General features: G+C 48.5%; 7 protein-coding genes across 7 annotated transcripts; 4 read left to right on the top strand and 3 right to left on the bottom strand.

Annotated features, from left to right (window-relative positions):
* Positions 1-462: 462 nt before the first annotated feature.
* Positions 463-1,795, bottom strand: rmtA (protein-arginine omega-N methyltransferase HMT1; the record flags this gene model as incomplete). The annotated part of the gene is made up of 6 exons (XM_040894366.1): positions 463-938; positions 1,000-1,331; positions 1,393-1,502; positions 1,578-1,597; positions 1,661-1,674; positions 1,734-1,795. 6 exons carry the CDS (start codon positions 1,793-1,795, stop codon positions 463-465), a joined length of 1,014 nt encoding a protein of 337 aa, XP_040748493.1.
* Positions 1,796-2,565: 770 nt separating this feature from the next.
* P175DRAFT_0561153 (PGAP3/PER1 family protein) lies at positions 2,566-4,128 on the top strand. The gene is made up of 4 exons (XM_040901027.1): positions 2,566-2,740; positions 2,802-2,844; positions 2,906-3,680; positions 3,744-4,128. The coding sequence occupies exons 1-4, from the start codon at positions 2,615-2,617 to the stop codon at positions 3,796-3,798; spliced, it is 999 nt and encodes a 332-aa protein (XP_040748492.1). The 5' UTR covers positions 2,566-2,614; the 3' UTR covers positions 3,799-4,128.
* A 56-nt stretch (positions 4,129-4,184) lies between these two features.
* Positions 4,185-6,843, top strand: agm1 (phosphoacetylglucosamine mutase PCM1). Its single transcript, XM_040894941.1, has 6 exons — positions 4,185-4,492; positions 4,568-4,581; positions 4,707-4,851; positions 4,909-4,923; positions 4,984-5,490; positions 5,545-6,843. Exons 1-6 carry the CDS (start codon positions 4,400-4,402, stop codon positions 6,415-6,417), a joined length of 1,647 nt encoding a protein of 548 aa, XP_040748491.1. The 5' UTR covers positions 4,185-4,399; the 3' UTR covers positions 6,418-6,843.
* Positions 6,844-6,990: 147 nt separating this feature from the next.
* On the bottom strand, positions 6,991-8,457 carry rrp3 (RNA-dependent ATPase RRP3; the record flags this gene model as incomplete). The annotated part of the gene is made up of 2 exons (XM_040899107.1): positions 6,991-8,072; positions 8,145-8,457. The coding sequence occupies 2 exons, from the start codon at positions 8,455-8,457 to the stop codon at positions 6,991-6,993; spliced, it is 1,395 nt and encodes a 464-aa protein (XP_040748490.1).
* A 264-nt stretch (positions 8,458-8,721) lies between these two features.
* On the top strand, positions 8,722-10,275 carry P175DRAFT_0488038 (Brix domain-containing protein; the record flags this gene model as incomplete). Its single annotated transcript, XM_040895686.1, has 2 exons — positions 8,722-8,925; positions 8,991-10,275. The coding sequence occupies 2 exons, from the start codon at positions 8,722-8,724 to the stop codon at positions 10,104-10,106; spliced, it is 1,320 nt and encodes a 439-aa protein (XP_040748489.1). The 3' UTR covers positions 10,107-10,275.
* Positions 10,276-10,375: 100 nt separating this feature from the next.
* P175DRAFT_0505245 (riboflavin synthase) lies at positions 10,376-11,581 on the bottom strand. The gene is made up of 3 exons (XM_040898047.1): positions 11,461-11,581; positions 11,240-11,362; positions 10,376-11,144 (listed from the first exon to the last, which is right to left on the bottom strand). The coding sequence occupies exons 1-3, from the start codon at positions 11,489-11,491 to the stop codon at positions 10,597-10,599; spliced, it is 702 nt and encodes a 233-aa protein (XP_040748488.1). The 5' UTR covers positions 11,492-11,581; the 3' UTR covers positions 10,376-10,596.
* A 381-nt stretch (positions 11,582-11,962) lies between these two features.
* P175DRAFT_0446773 (CaiB/BaiF CoA transferase family protein) lies at positions 11,963-13,655 on the top strand (the record flags this gene model as incomplete). The annotated part of the gene is made up of 6 exons (XM_040894360.1): positions 11,963-12,151; positions 12,239-12,270; positions 12,332-12,452; positions 12,517-13,021; positions 13,087-13,380; positions 13,444-13,655. 6 exons carry the CDS (start codon positions 11,963-11,965, stop codon positions 13,653-13,655), a joined length of 1,353 nt encoding a protein of 450 aa, XP_040748487.1.
* Between the last annotated feature and the right edge of the window lie 38 nt (positions 13,656-13,693).

The raw sequence follows: 13,693 nt of genomic DNA, 5'->3' as shown, positions 1-13,693 counted from the left end.
GCGCAGACACAGAAATCTGAACAGAACGAGAACGTTGGAGGTGGCTAGACTGAGCGTCGACTCGGGGGTATCTACCTGGGAAAATTCGAGGAGCTTCATAATTGTCTCTTGTGGAAATCATCTCTCCGTTCACGCCGAATAATGATGCCATTCCCATGCCTTCCATAAACAACGCCAAGCAAGTGAAACAAGAAACATAGGAAGAAAAGACGATGATAAATGGGTAAAAAAGGAGAAGGGGGAAAAATCATCAACAACCCAATGTCCATACAACTGAAGTACCATCAATGCTATGCTGCCGACTTGTCAACCTCCCTACATGTATTGACAGATCATAAATCGACTCCTTCTAGAATCGAGGAATAAATAACCAAAGAGTCGTTGAAGACCAATTAACACGGAAATTTTTTTAACACCTGCGAAAATTAGGTTTTCAATCACCAAAATGAGAGAATTAGATGCTTACATCTTGTAGAAACAGCTACCCTCGGCAGCGCGGGTCTGGTCGAGAGTCTCAAGCTTGTAAGAGAGGTGAATATCGAGGTCACGCTTGTTCTTGTCATTAGGCTTGTTCACGAGGACACCAGAGACGTGTTCCTCCTCCTCAACGGTCAAAACGTCGCGCAGGTAGAAGACAGTCTGCTTCCAGTGAGTGTACTTGGCGTGGGGGCCGGTGGAAAAGGTGATCGGCTTGTGACAAGCACCAAACTCGATGTCAAACCAGGCAATCACGGCATGGATGAAGTCACTGCGCTTGACGACGAGGGAGTATGGGGCCTGGAAGGCCAGATCGGCCTTTGTGACTGTGTATAGATCGAATGTGATAATTGGGCAGGGATCAGTGACGAGAGCCTTGAGCTCGACGGTGTCAACAAGGGGTTCCGTGAGGGCAATCTCCTTCATAGGGCTGTAATCAAATCCATAGACGTTGTCCCAGACTAGAATAAGTTAGCAGGGGTCTAAGTCAAAATTGAGTGAAACCAGTCGAAGTCTCCTTACATCCAATCTTGTCATCCTTGTACTCTCCATCTTCAATTGCAGCCAGGTACATGGTGGCCTTATCGGGGAAAATCTTGCCACCAGGGACGAGATAGCGGTCACGAGCGTACAAAACGGTGTCCAGCATGCTCTCGTAGAGGAGGAAATAGCCCATCCATTCCGAGATGATAATGTCAACCTTGGGGAATGGAAGCTCAACCTCCTCCATCTTTCCCTGAAGGAGGGTAATCTTGTTTGCGAACCCATTGGCCGCAACAATCTCACGTGCTTTTTCGATAATGGACGACATGTCGACTCCGATAACATGCTTAGCGCCAGCCTTCGCGGCAAACCTTCGAACACAAAACTGTCAGAGTGCCGCAATTCGTAGGTTTCATACAATTGGTCACATACATGCTAAGAATACCAGTTCCACACCCAACGTCAAGGACGACCTTATCCTTGAAAATATGTCGGTTTTGGTAAATAGAATCGCGATATGATCGAGTGCGAACATCGTCTTTCTAAAAAATTATGAAATGGTCCAGATTAGTCAAGGAATCGCAGTAAGATTACTGTTTTTGGGGGGAAACACATACAAGCATCTCCTCGTGAATGCCTAAGCGGGGTTTGACATTAGCACTTGAAACAAACACGAGTGAAAGTTATCGAATGAATTTACCATGGTGATCGTAGCTATTATTCAAGTTAGCATTCTATGAAGATACCATGAATGAGATAATATCTGCACCTACCTAGTAAAGTAACGCACTTCAGCATGGTCCATGCCGACCATGCGATCAGCGCTGCTGCTCATACCAGCAGTGTCTTGTTGTCCGTCCATATTGATAAAACGAAAGGTAAATATGAAGGGGGATGGACTCGGGCTTTGAGACTCGAAGAAAGAATGAGAGAAATGAAAGGGGAGTCCCAGGTTTAAATTGGGATGAGAGGGAAGGAGGCGACACCTGCAAAATCAATCAGCTGTAAGGTGAGGTCTGCCTCTGCGCTCTCAGTCTCTTTTTTTTTTTTTTTTTAACTTTTCCCTCATTAGGAATTTCTCCTCCAGCCGGTGGCCAAAATCGGCTAGTCTAAAATTGGCTTAGTTTAATACCCTCGAGCTTATCTTCATGTGATAAGAAAGCCCTATTCTTGATTAGGGTTAATGGTCTGCATTTATGTAGAGTACTTTGTTAACATACAAGAGGAACTACTACTTAGTACTACAACTACTAATAGCAGGGTAGTTGCTCATATAAGACGGGTTGAAAGAAAACTTACAGGTAAATGATTTTCAGAGATCATGTCTAAAAAGGGATTCAAAGATGACTGTATGCTAGACAAGACATACAGAGTAATTAAGCACCTAAAAGTAATAACAAAAAAACGACTGCAAAATATAATCAAGAGAAGCATATTTACTTCTAACACATTATGAGAAATTAACTACATTTCGTCAAGTTTGGTTACAGTAAATATTGTTGATGGTATCGCTTTCATGTCATACTTCATTGCGGGACGGAAATGCCAAGATGGTTCTCCGCTGAACTGTTGCTGTCTTCCCCAATCAAGCCCCAGTGCTGTCTCCTTTAACTGACGCGTTCTGTCTTCAATCCAACAAAATACAGAGCACACAATGATTTTGGGGTCTGCTCGGAGGAAAACCTGTTATTACCTCCTTTTTCTTCTCCTCGCAACTTACGTTGGAAAATCAGCCGCGTCACTCGGCGACCATCTCCCTGATTTCAAAGAATGTGTCAAGGTACATACATCAGAGCAATGGTTCTAGGAACTACTCTAGGGACGAGCTAACGTGAGGACAGATCTGTACAGCTGAAAACTGCCAGGATGGAAACTCGGCCCTTCGTACGCTCCAATTCCGTCGACTCCGCACGTTGTAATTTGTGAGCTAATAGGAAGAATTTAGCTATCCTTCTCCGCCTCATGTGGTGGACGTGTCCCGCCGAATGCGATTATACCTGCCAACATGTCGTAACCGACCGTCGAGTCGCTCGCGATCCTCCGATGCTCAGCCCTGTCGTCCAATTCCATGGGAAATGGCCCTTTCGCCGAATTCTCGGCATGCAGGAACTGTTCTCCGTCCTGTTCTCGCTTCTCAATTTCCTGGCTCACTGGCATGGCATGTCCCAGATTCGTGAAAAGACACCAAGCTGGCATACTCTACAAAAGTACTACCTGGCATTTGGATACAGCGGCCTGGCGTCGTGGACATTCAGTATGCTCTTCCATGCCCGAGACTTTCCTCTGACTGAGAAGTTGGATTATTTCGGAGCTGGCGCGACTGTTCTGTATGGCTTATTCCTTTCCGTGATCAGAATTTTTCGACTAGACCAAGAAAGCCCCCGGTACAAACCAACCCTACGACGCCTCTGGATTGCTATATGCATTCTCCTCTACAGCATGCATGTGTGCTATCTGAGCTTTTGGTCATGGGACTATACCTATAATATGATTGCGAATATCGTGGTTGGGATGATCCAGAACACGCTATGGATCTGCTTCAGCGTTGTCCGATACCAAAAGACTGGGAAGAACTGGACCCTCTGGCCGGCGATCATTGTGGTTTGGATCATCTTAGCCATGAGCCTTGAGTTGCTGGACTTCCCTCCCTGGCATGCGCTTATTGATGCCCATAGCTTGTGGCACTTGGGGACTGTTATTCCCTGCGCATGGTGGTACCTGTGAGTGGGCTCGTATTGTCCTTAATAGTTCAAAAACAGATAAAGGCTAACCATATCCAATAGGTTCCTCGTCAAGGATATCAGGGACGATGTGCACGGAGAAAGATTGAAAGCCTAGACGGCTTCACTAAAGCTAGTAATCCTCCTTCCTTCTTAGCCTGATAACCGAGATCATCAGGCGCACAAGGAGTGTCAGGTGTTGCGAATGTCGGTCCAGGTGACCGGATAACATCACAGCGTTCAATTATGAGAGCGAGAAGTTGTAGGAAGTAGAGGGACGAAAAAATAAAATACAACACTAGTCATAATTCATACACTCCGGGTGGTACTAGTATGTAGTTATCGCCAGACAGGCATCTCGCATACCCCGCCTCGTCCACCAGTTACTAGTTCTAGCAGCACTACCATCCTAAACCTCCTTTCGTCATTATTTCTATAAATATCCAGCAGCCATTTTTATTTCATTGCTCCCTTTTAGTCGTAATAATCTGTAGTGTTTTAGATCGGCAAGCTGTTGAGGCCCGCCACTATTGGGCTCACCGCTCGGCGGAGGTGGTGCTGGCAGTAACAAAAGTCCGCCAGCCTGTCTCACTTCACATTGCTGTAGTTTTCTTGTCTTTTCCTCGACTTTCATCTCTACTGCTTTTTTTCTCCCTTTTCCGCGTGTGATTCCCAAAAGTTCCCTTTTAAAATATATATTTGACATATTTTGCGCCACAATGGCGTCCCCCGCGATTAAAAAGGCGATCTCAGAAGCGGCTGCGCAGTACGTGAAGCCCGAAGGGAAGGTGTTCCAGTATGGTACAGCAGGGGTAGGTCCCCTTTTGGCTCCATTTTTATTTTCATATTGTGTTTCTTGAAGCTAATGAATTATCTTTACTCGACAGTTTCGTATGAAGGCGTAAGTATCTCTCTTTGCTTGGGGGGGGGGGTTTGTCCATCCCTTGGAGAATCGACCATCCCCGCATCTACCCTACCCCCGCGATTACTTGTTTACCCCTTCCTTAACTAACATATCTTTGGCAGTGACCTCCTCAACACCGTCGTCTTTGCAGTCGGATTGCTCGCAGGTCTCCGTTCCAAGAAACTTAGTGGACAATGGGTTGGCGTTATGGTTACTGCCAGTCACAACCCCGCGGAGGACAATGGTGTCAAGCTGATCGATCCCATGGTAGGCTACCAGTCCGCACGGTTTAATATGGTAAACACTGCTAATATATTATCAAAGGGTGAAATGCTGGAGGTAAAGCTAAATACAAAAAAAAAATCCCCTATCTAAACTAACCACTCATTCTTCGTGCAGGCTGAGTGGGAAGCCTATGCGACAAAACTCGCCAATGCCTCGATGGAGAACATCGCCGAGGTATACGATGAACTCATCAAGGAAATCGACGTTAGCATGGAAAATCCGGCCCGTGTCGTTTTTGCTCGCGATACTCGTGCATCTGGTTCTCGTCTTGTGGGAGTTCTGAGCGCCGCTCTTACCGCTACGCAAGTCGAGTTTATCGATTGGAAATTTATGACAACCCCCCAACTCCATTACGTTGTCCGCTGCAAGAACACTCTGGGAACACAGTACGAGTATGGCGAACCCACTGAGCAAGGGTATTACGAGAAGCTCGCGGAGGCTTTCAAGAGGGTGATGCGGGGTGTGAAGGTCCAAGGCTCTCTGACCGTGGACTGCGCGAACGGTGTTGGCGGACCTAAACTTCGAGAGCTCATCAAGTATCTACCCGCAGCCGATCAGGGTGGTGTTGATATCAAAGTCATCAATGATGATGTGATCAACCCCGACAGTCTAAACTTTGAGGTAAGGCATTCAACCACCCCCACTGCCTTTTTAACTTACTCATCCTACTCTTAGTGTGGTGCCGATTATGTCAAGACAAAGCAACGTGCTCCTCCATCATCCAAGGCAGGTGCTCTTGACCGCTGCGCGTCGCTAGATGGAGATGCGGATCGGATTATCTACTATTTCCTCGACGAGGGCAATGTCTTCCGCATGCTCGATGGTGACCGCATTGCCACCCTTGCGGCATCCTTCATTGGTGACCTTGCCCGGAGCGCAGGGATTATCAACAAACTCCGAATTGGTGTCATCCAAACTGCTTATGCCAACGGATCAAGCACGGATTACATCGAGAAGGTTTTGAAGCTGCCTTCGATCTGCACCAACACGGGTGTTAAGCACCTTCACCACGCTGCCCTACGTTACGACGTCGGTGTTTACTTCGAAGCCAACGGACACGGCACAATTACCTTTTCGGAAAACGCTCTCAAGACCATTAAGAGCACAGAGCCCCAATCTCCAGCCCAGCAGCGCTCCCTGGAATGCCTGCAAGCCCTTACGGACTTGATCAACCAGGCTGTCGGCGATGCTCTCAGCGATATGCTTCTCGTTGAAGCCATTCTCGCCCACAAGGGCTGGACTCCCAAGGAGTGGCTGGCCACTTACACCGATCTCCCTTCGCGGCTTGTCCGTGTGGAGGTTGCTGACCGTTCAATCTTCAAGGCATATGATGCTGAGCGCAAGCTTGAGTCGCCTCCCGGTCTCCAGGGTAAGATTGAATCCCTGCAGTCCCGCTATAACAAGGGAAGGAGTTTCGCCCGAGCAAGTGGTACAGAAGATGCTGTTCGTGTCTACGCTGAGGCAGCCAGCCGCTCTGAGGCAGACGATCTTGCCACCCGCGTCTCTAATGCCGTTCGCGATGCCGGTTCCAAAGAAGCCTTGCAGTAATTTCAAGCTAGCTTGACAGGATGATATGATCTACCTAGTGAGTAAAGTTTAGTGGGCAATCGCAAACGTGCATGACGGAAGACAAAAGAAAAAATATTGTGGCCTCCCCACCGCAATATTTGTTAATGGGATTTATGAAGAAGTCTAGGAAATGGCAGCTTTAGCTGTTTTGCATCGATATATCCTGTCATAGAGGTTACCTAATGGGAAATGTTACGAATTCAATGACTTTTTTTTGAGTCTGTCTGTCTGCCACTGCAGTTTCTGTCTGTTTGTTTTTTTTAAATTGTTTTTTTTTTTAAATTGTTTTCAAGTCTCTAAAAGAGGTTGTCCTTCATCTGATGGACATCACTAATGCTTATTTCCGGGGTTCTCTTCATACAGTACCTATAATACGCAGAAATTGTCAAACACGAACAATAATGCAAATCAGACTTGGGTATTGAAATTCATAGTCAAGTATTCCGTCATAGGAGACGCTTGAACTACTAACCATAAAAGATAGATATACATCATCACTTCACTGACACCATTAGCCATAAGTTCGGTTCAAGCACACCGTCACAACCGACTCTAACCCTCCTCCTGGTCCATATCATCGCGAGACCGTTTCCCTTTACCGAACTTCTTCCCCCGAGTGCCTCTCTTTTCGTCGAAGCTCTTCATCTGCATGATCGCCTGTCGCTGGGCCTCTGCAACCCTCTCCGCCAGAACCATGACTTCGTCCTTCTCGGTATCGTACTCCTTCAGCTTCTTCCCTAGTGCCCATTCAATCCGCATCCAGACTTCGAAATCATACTGAGTCACAAAACTAATTGCCACACCGCTCTTGCCCGCACGTGCCGTACGTCCTACACGGTGGATATACGTTTTGCTGTCTGTGGGCAGATCGAAGTTCAACACGACGTCGACCGAAGGAATGTCCAGACCACGGGCCGCGACGTCCGTGGCAACAAGGATATCACGACTCCGGGCGCGGAATTTCCCAAGTGCACCTAACCGGGCAGACTGCGAAAGCTGGCCGTGTAATGGGATAGCGCCGAATCCGAGCGCGCGAAGCATGAAGGCCACGCGCTGCGCCTCGTGCACGGTCGTCGTGAAAATAATCGCGGATTGGCCCGCAAACTCGTTCAGCAAGTATACGAGGTAAAGGTTTTTGTGCTTGTGCGGGATGCAGAGGTAGGACTGGAGTAGGGTGGAGACGGTTTGGTATTTGTTCGAGGAGACGGAGACGCGGAGCGGGTTGGAGAGGGAGGCGCGCTGCAGGGATTCGACCTTGGAGCTCATGGTTGCGGAGAAGAGGTAGGTACGGCGGGAGCGGGGGAGGACTTTGAGAATCTTGTCGATAGAGTCGCCAAAGTCCATGTCGAGCATGCGGTCGGCCTCGTCGATGGCGAGGAATTTGAGATTACGGAGGGAGAAACCCTTGGTGTTCTCGAGGTGGTCAAGGAGTCGACCGGGTGTGGCTACGACGATATGAGGCTTTTTGCCTAGGGCGATAGACTGCGCGACCATATCCATGCCTCCAACAATGACAGCGCATCGCACGCCAATAGTTGATCCCAGGTTTTCAAAGGACTGTGAGATCTGGTATGCCAGTTCACGGGTGGGTGCTAGGATGAGAGCGAAGAGTGATTGGGGAGCATCCATGAGAGCTGTAGCCGTTAGAATGTAGATCCTTTTGTTTCTGTTTTTTTTTTTTCTATATAGAAGATAACGGAGTTTACCTTGGAGAATGGGGAGTGCAAAAGCTGCGGTCTTTCCACTTCCAGTTTCAGCGAGTCCGATGAGGTCGCGGCCCTGGAGAGCAAGAGGGATTGACTCCGCCTGGATCGGAGTGGGAGCCTTGTATCCCATGGTCTCGCATGCTTCACATAGTTGGTCGATGATTCCTAGCTCTTTGAAGGTTTTTGGTGTCTCGCGTGGGACTTCTTCCTCTGGTACTTCATTGTCGCTGGCAGGCTTATGAGATGAGGACTCGGGTTCGCTGTGGTTCTCCGGTTCCTTGTAGGCAATCTTGCGCTTCTTGACGGTCGACATCGTGAATCTTAGAATTATTTATGAAATCAAGAGAAAGAGAGTCCTCCGTCTATGATCTTGTTGCCCGCGAGATTAAAAAAAAATTAATCGGGGACACGGAAAATTAGTTGATCCGGCTCCTCCGCGGAGTGATCTTTTTTTTTTTTTTTCCTCGCCGCCCAGAAAAAAAGAACTTGGTTCAGACAAAACATCTGGAAAGAAGAATAATACCTTCTTTTCATTTGAATTGGTTTTCTCTTCTTCTTCTGACAGAAGCTATCCAGTATGGCCAAGGCACGTACTAAGAAGCGCACCCATGTCAAGGTGCCAAATGGCCCTACCAATGGCAAAGGTAGCGCCTCGTCCATGAATAAGACTCCGAAGTCTATGGTTATCCGCGTTGGAGGTTCTCGAGTCGGTACCAGTGTCAGCCAGCTGGTAAAGGATGTCCGGTTGATGATGGAGCCAGACACAGCAGTGAGGTTAAAGGTAAATCTCTTGAGCACTTAGCGCCCCCAATTCACGTTGGTCCGTTTCTCACCTTCAACTCTCAGGAACGTAAAACAAACAGATTGAGGGATTTCACCACGATGGCTGGACCTCTCGGTGTCACCCATCTTCTTCTATTTTCGAAGTCTGCCACCGGAAACACAAACATGCGTTTAGCCCTTACACCGCGTGGGCCTACACTCAACTTCAAGGTCGAGAACTACTCCCTGTGTCGAGACGTCGAGAAGGCATTGAAGCGCCCAAGAGGTGGTGGTCAGGATCATAAAACACCGCCGCTGCTAGTAATGAATAACTTCTCGACCCCGGATTCAGACGAGAACTCGAAAGTCCCCAAACGCCTGGAGAGCCTTACAACCACCATCTTCCAATCCCTTTTCCCGCCCATTAACCCCCAAGCTACTCCTCTTTCCTCGATTCGCCGCGTAATGCTTCTCAACCGAGAACCTGCTTCTGGGTCTGATGAAGAGGGCTCCTACATCCTGAATCTAAGACATTACGCGATCTCGACAAAGAAAACAGGAATCTCGAAGCGAATCCGTCGTCTAGATCCCAAAGAAATCCGAAATCGCGAAAACAACAAGTCGGCTGTTCCTAATCTCGGAAAGTTAGAGGATGCCGCGGACTATCTGCTTGACCCTTCGGCTGCGGGTTACACCTCCGCCAGTGAGACGGAACTCGACACAGACGCTGAAGTTGAGGTCGCAGGAACCACGACACGGAAGGTTCTGACCAAGCGCGAGATGCAGCGGATGAAGTCTGGTGAAAAGGTTCAGAAGAAAATGAACGCTCCCGAAGTCGAGAAACGGGCAGTCAAACTGGTTGAATTGGGTCCACGGATGAAGCTCCGCCTTATCAAGGTCGAGGAAGGCGTCTGCGAAGGAAGAGTTATGTGGCACGATTATATTCATAAATCTGAAAAGGAGGTGAATCAGTTGGACAAGAACTGGGATAAAAAGAAGAAAGAGAAGGAGGAAAGAAAGAAGCTCCAGAAGCAGAATGTTGAGAAAAAGAAGCAGGAAAAGGCAAAAGCTCGAGCTGAGGGCAAGGAAGTCGAGGACGACGAGGATGATGAGGATGTTGATATGGATGAAGAGTGGCTCAGTGATGATTTTGATGAAGATGGCGCAGAAGAGGAGAGTGACGAATCTATGGATGAATAAGTGAATCAAGACATTTCCCAAGCGAATTTCCGACGAGGCTACGCCTATCCGTCCCAAGTTTGCGACAAGCCCGGATGCTTTGCCAATGCTGTTGGCTCATGTCCTTGTCTACCACGCAAGTCTCTTTGTGAAGCCAGCGCCACGGTCGACATGACGGATCTCTTCAAGCGACGACAGTGAACCGCATCGTCAAAACGGGACCACAAGTCTCCGGACTTACGAGAACTGCTTTAGTTGACAAGCAATTCATACGCCCGTCCGCTTGGTACCAGAATCAATCAGTTGGATCAGGTCTCGGTAATGCAATGAATAGCTTTGCATTCCTCCGTTAGAATCTCCAAATTATACCCCATTGCTTCAGTTTCAAGTACAGTAGACATCTCGTATGGTCACTCACTCATTATCATCATAAAATAAATACACTGGCATCATCAAATACTTATTGTAACCACCACATTTGCCTGCTTTCGTTTGATCACATCCACCAAATTCACCCCTTCAATTTCGCATCCACAATCCGAGAAACCATCTTCTCCAGCATACCCATATCGCCTCCCGCCGTCGTAGCAAAGTACGCCTGCACACTTTTCTCGACATACTTCGCCACAACATCAATCTCGATATTCACATAGTCCCCGGGCTGCTTGGCAGCGGTCACGATCTTCTCCTGCGTATAGGCGATAAGCATAATCTCAAACCAGCCATCCTCTCCATCCTGGACCTGCGTGACAGTCAAACTAGCCCCGTCAAGGGTAATGAACCCCTTTTCAACGATATGCTGCATCACTGCCATATCCCGTGGCTGCAAACGGAGCACCAAAGCATTGCTATCGGGCGTCACGGCGATCAGTTTCGCAATTGTATCAACGTGGCCCTGGACGATGTGTCCGCCCATGCGGGTATCGCCCTTCACGGCGCGTTCAAGATTCACTTTTGAATTTGTTCCAAGGGATCCGAGATTCGTCCGGCGCAGGGTTTCGGGAGCGACGCCGACCTTGAACCATGTTTTATCGAAGGCCGTCACGGTCAGACAGGTTCCTGATAAAAGCCGGGCGCGGGTGGGGTTAGTTGGAGGGGTGGATTGAAGAAGATAGCGCCGCGCGGGCTGCTGCAATGATCTTGGACGTACATACCATTTACGCTAATACTGTCTCCGAGATGCACATCGGTGAGGATCTCTTCACAATCAGTGATGGTCAGGGATGTTCCCCCGCCCCCGCTCACTGAGGTATCGAGGGGTTCGAGAGACGAAACCGCTATAAAAAAAAAAAAAAGAGAGAGAGAGAGGAAGAGTGTTAGCCAGTAGTTCCTGGAAAGAGCTTGTTACATGCAATGGTGCAGTAGAGTCACGCACTCCCAATCTTTTCAACCAGTCCGGTAAACATTGCGGAAGAGGAGGATGATTCGGTTAGAGGTATCCGCGTGTCACGGAAAGAAAAAAGAGTGATTTAGAGAAGGAGAAGAATGGCTTGATTTGGTTCTCGTATTCGTCAGCGCAAATCTCTTGTTGCGTAAGCATTCATGACTTTACCTTTTTAGTTCTCTTTTTTGTCCTTCTTGACTTCTCAGCGGCAATTGTCCGAGATAGATCTCGTAAATTCAAGCCGCTCTGCTCGTTCTTTTGCAGTAGTTATCAAAGCTTAGTGAAGCGGCAGGCGTGTTGCGGAAGAACTGGCGCGTTGACCTCGGCTTTGGAGCCGGGGAGATCCGCGAATCAGCGAGGGAAAGAGAATACATAGAAGCGCTTGCTGGTTCCTCATGATTATGATTATTGTTCTCTGCTATATTAAGTCAATACTCTCGCTACGGTTTGATTTGTCTCTTGGTTCAATGTACTGCATCTTAATTGTGAAATCATGAACGTCGCGTTGAAGTTACAGCGGGCTTTCATTGCTCAGCGCCCTTGGCTCCGTCAGCCAGGCAGGAACAACATCGTCAGGTACGCAACACAATGGCGGTCCTATTCGACTCCGGTTGCTCCAGCGGATGGCACACTTCCTTTGCAAGGGGTTCGGGTCCTGGATATGACCCGAGTCCTCGCCGGAGTAAGTCCTGGCCCTGCAACTACTTACCATGGAGCCTGGGCTCTGTGTGCGGGGTTTATACTGACAGATGATTTTCTTCGAATGCAGCCATACTGTACACAAATTCTGGGTGACCTGGGGTACGTATGATCGCGATATCCGGTACTCTTTCTCGGGGCCTAACTCTAGTTTCGATTCTAGAGCCGATGTCATTAAAATTGAGCATCCCGTACGGGGAGACGATACTCGAGCATGGGGTCCTCCGTACGCCAAATACAAAGACGGCTCTCAGGGTCCTGGCGAGAGCGCTTACTATCTAGGAGTCTGTTCTACCTGTGTTCTCTCGGATATTTTGCATGCCACCATTTCATTGACGCGCGCGATAGGTGAACCGCAACAAGAAGTCTCTCGGCCTCTCCTTTGCTCACAAGGCCGGCGTCGACATACTACACCGACTGGTGAAGGAGTGTGATGTTCTCGTTGAGAACTATCTTCCTGGAAGCCTTGAGAAATACAATATGGATTATGAAACATTACGAGAGATCAACCCCAAGCTAATCTACGCGAGTATCACCGGATATGGCCAAACCGGGCCATACAGCAACCGAGCCGGCTATGACGTTATGGTGGAAGCAGAGATGGGACTGATGCATATCACTGGAAGCAGAGACGGTGACCCGGTTAAAGTCGGCGTGGCCGTCACAGATCTGACAACTGGACTGTACACATCGAATGCTATTATGGCTGCGTTGCTCGCTCGAGTCCGGTCCGGCAAGGGACAGCATATCGATGCCTGTCTGAGCGACTGCCAAGTCGCCACACTTGCTAACATTGCAAGTTCTGCTTTGATCAGTGGAGAGAAGGATTCTGGGCGATGGGGAACAGAACATCGTAAGTGCTGGGAGTCTGGGCCACCATGAGAATGCGGCCCATTGTTTTTACTAATGGACTCCAAGCATCTATTGTACCATACCGAAGCTACCAAACTGTCGATGGAGATATCCTCTTTGGTGGTGGAAATGACAGGTTATTTGGCGTGTTGTGCGACCGACTCGGGCACCCCGAGTGGAAGAGCGATCCTCGGTTCCTAACCAACCGTGATCGTGTTCAACATCGTGCAGAGATTGACGGCTTAATTGAGGAGTGTGTCAAACAGAAGACTACACAGGAATGGCTGGATATTCTGGAAGGTAGCGGGATGCCCTATGCTGCCGTCAACGACATTCAAGGCACATTGAACCATGCACACGGTACGTTTCTTCAGCACAGTTACAAAATGAAGGCCACCGCCCCCCTAACAGCAGCTCTTGTAGTCCAAGCACGTGGAATGATCACAGAAATTGAACACCCAAGTTGTGGTCCCATCAAGCTCGTCAACACCCCGATCAAATATTCCCATGCAACCCCCGGTGTGCGGACGCCGCCGCCTACTCTTGGACAGCACACAGACGAAATTCTCGGACAAATCCTCGAATATGGCGCGGCAGATATTGCTCAATTGAAAAAGGATGGTGTGGTATCATAGACAGCGCAATTTTGTACATATAGAACTATTCATAAAGC

The sequence above is a fragment of the Aspergillus ochraceoroseus genome (assembly GCF_002846915.1).
Source record: "Aspergillus ochraceoroseus IBT 24754 chromosome Unknown P175scaffold_12, whole genome shotgun sequence".
In the NCBI taxonomy this organism is placed as follows: Eukaryota; Fungi; Ascomycota; class Eurotiomycetes; order Eurotiales; family Aspergillaceae; genus Aspergillus; species Aspergillus ochraceoroseus.
This window is presented reverse-complemented; position numbering and strand designations above follow the sequence as displayed.

Bases quoted from the DNA above. Each gene is read 5' to 3' on its own strand.
- P175DRAFT_0505245 (XM_040898047.1), bottom strand. From the start codon at position 11,491: ATGTTTACCGGACTGGTTGAAAAGATTGGGA. The intron at 11,363-11,460 runs GTGCGTGACTCT...TTTTTTTTATAG, and splicing joins ACTGGTTGAAAAGATTGGGA to CGGTTTCGTCTCTCGAACCC. The intron at 11,145-11,239 runs GTATGTACGTCC...GGCTTTTATCAG, and splicing joins AGACAGTATTAGCGTAAATG to GAACCTGTCTGACCGTGACG.
- P175DRAFT_0561153 (XM_040901027.1), top strand. From the start codon at position 2,615: ATGATTTTGGGGTCTGCTCGGAGGAAAACCTGTTATTACCTCCTTTTT. The intron at 2,741-2,801 runs GTACATACATCA...ACGTGAGGACAG, and splicing joins ATTTCAAAGAATGTGTCAAG to ATCTGTACAGCTGAAAACTG. The intron at 2,845-2,905 runs GTACGCTCCAAT...GGAAGAATTTAG, and splicing joins GGATGGAAACTCGGCCCTTC to CTATCCTTCTCCGCCTCATG.
- agm1 (XM_040894941.1), top strand. From the start codon at position 4,400: ATGGCGTCCCCCGCGATTAAAAAGGCGATCTCAGAAGCGGCTGCGCAG. The intron at 5,491-5,544 runs GTAAGGCATTCA...TCCTACTCTTAG, and splicing joins CCGACAGTCTAAACTTTGAG to TGTGGTGCCGATTATGTCAA.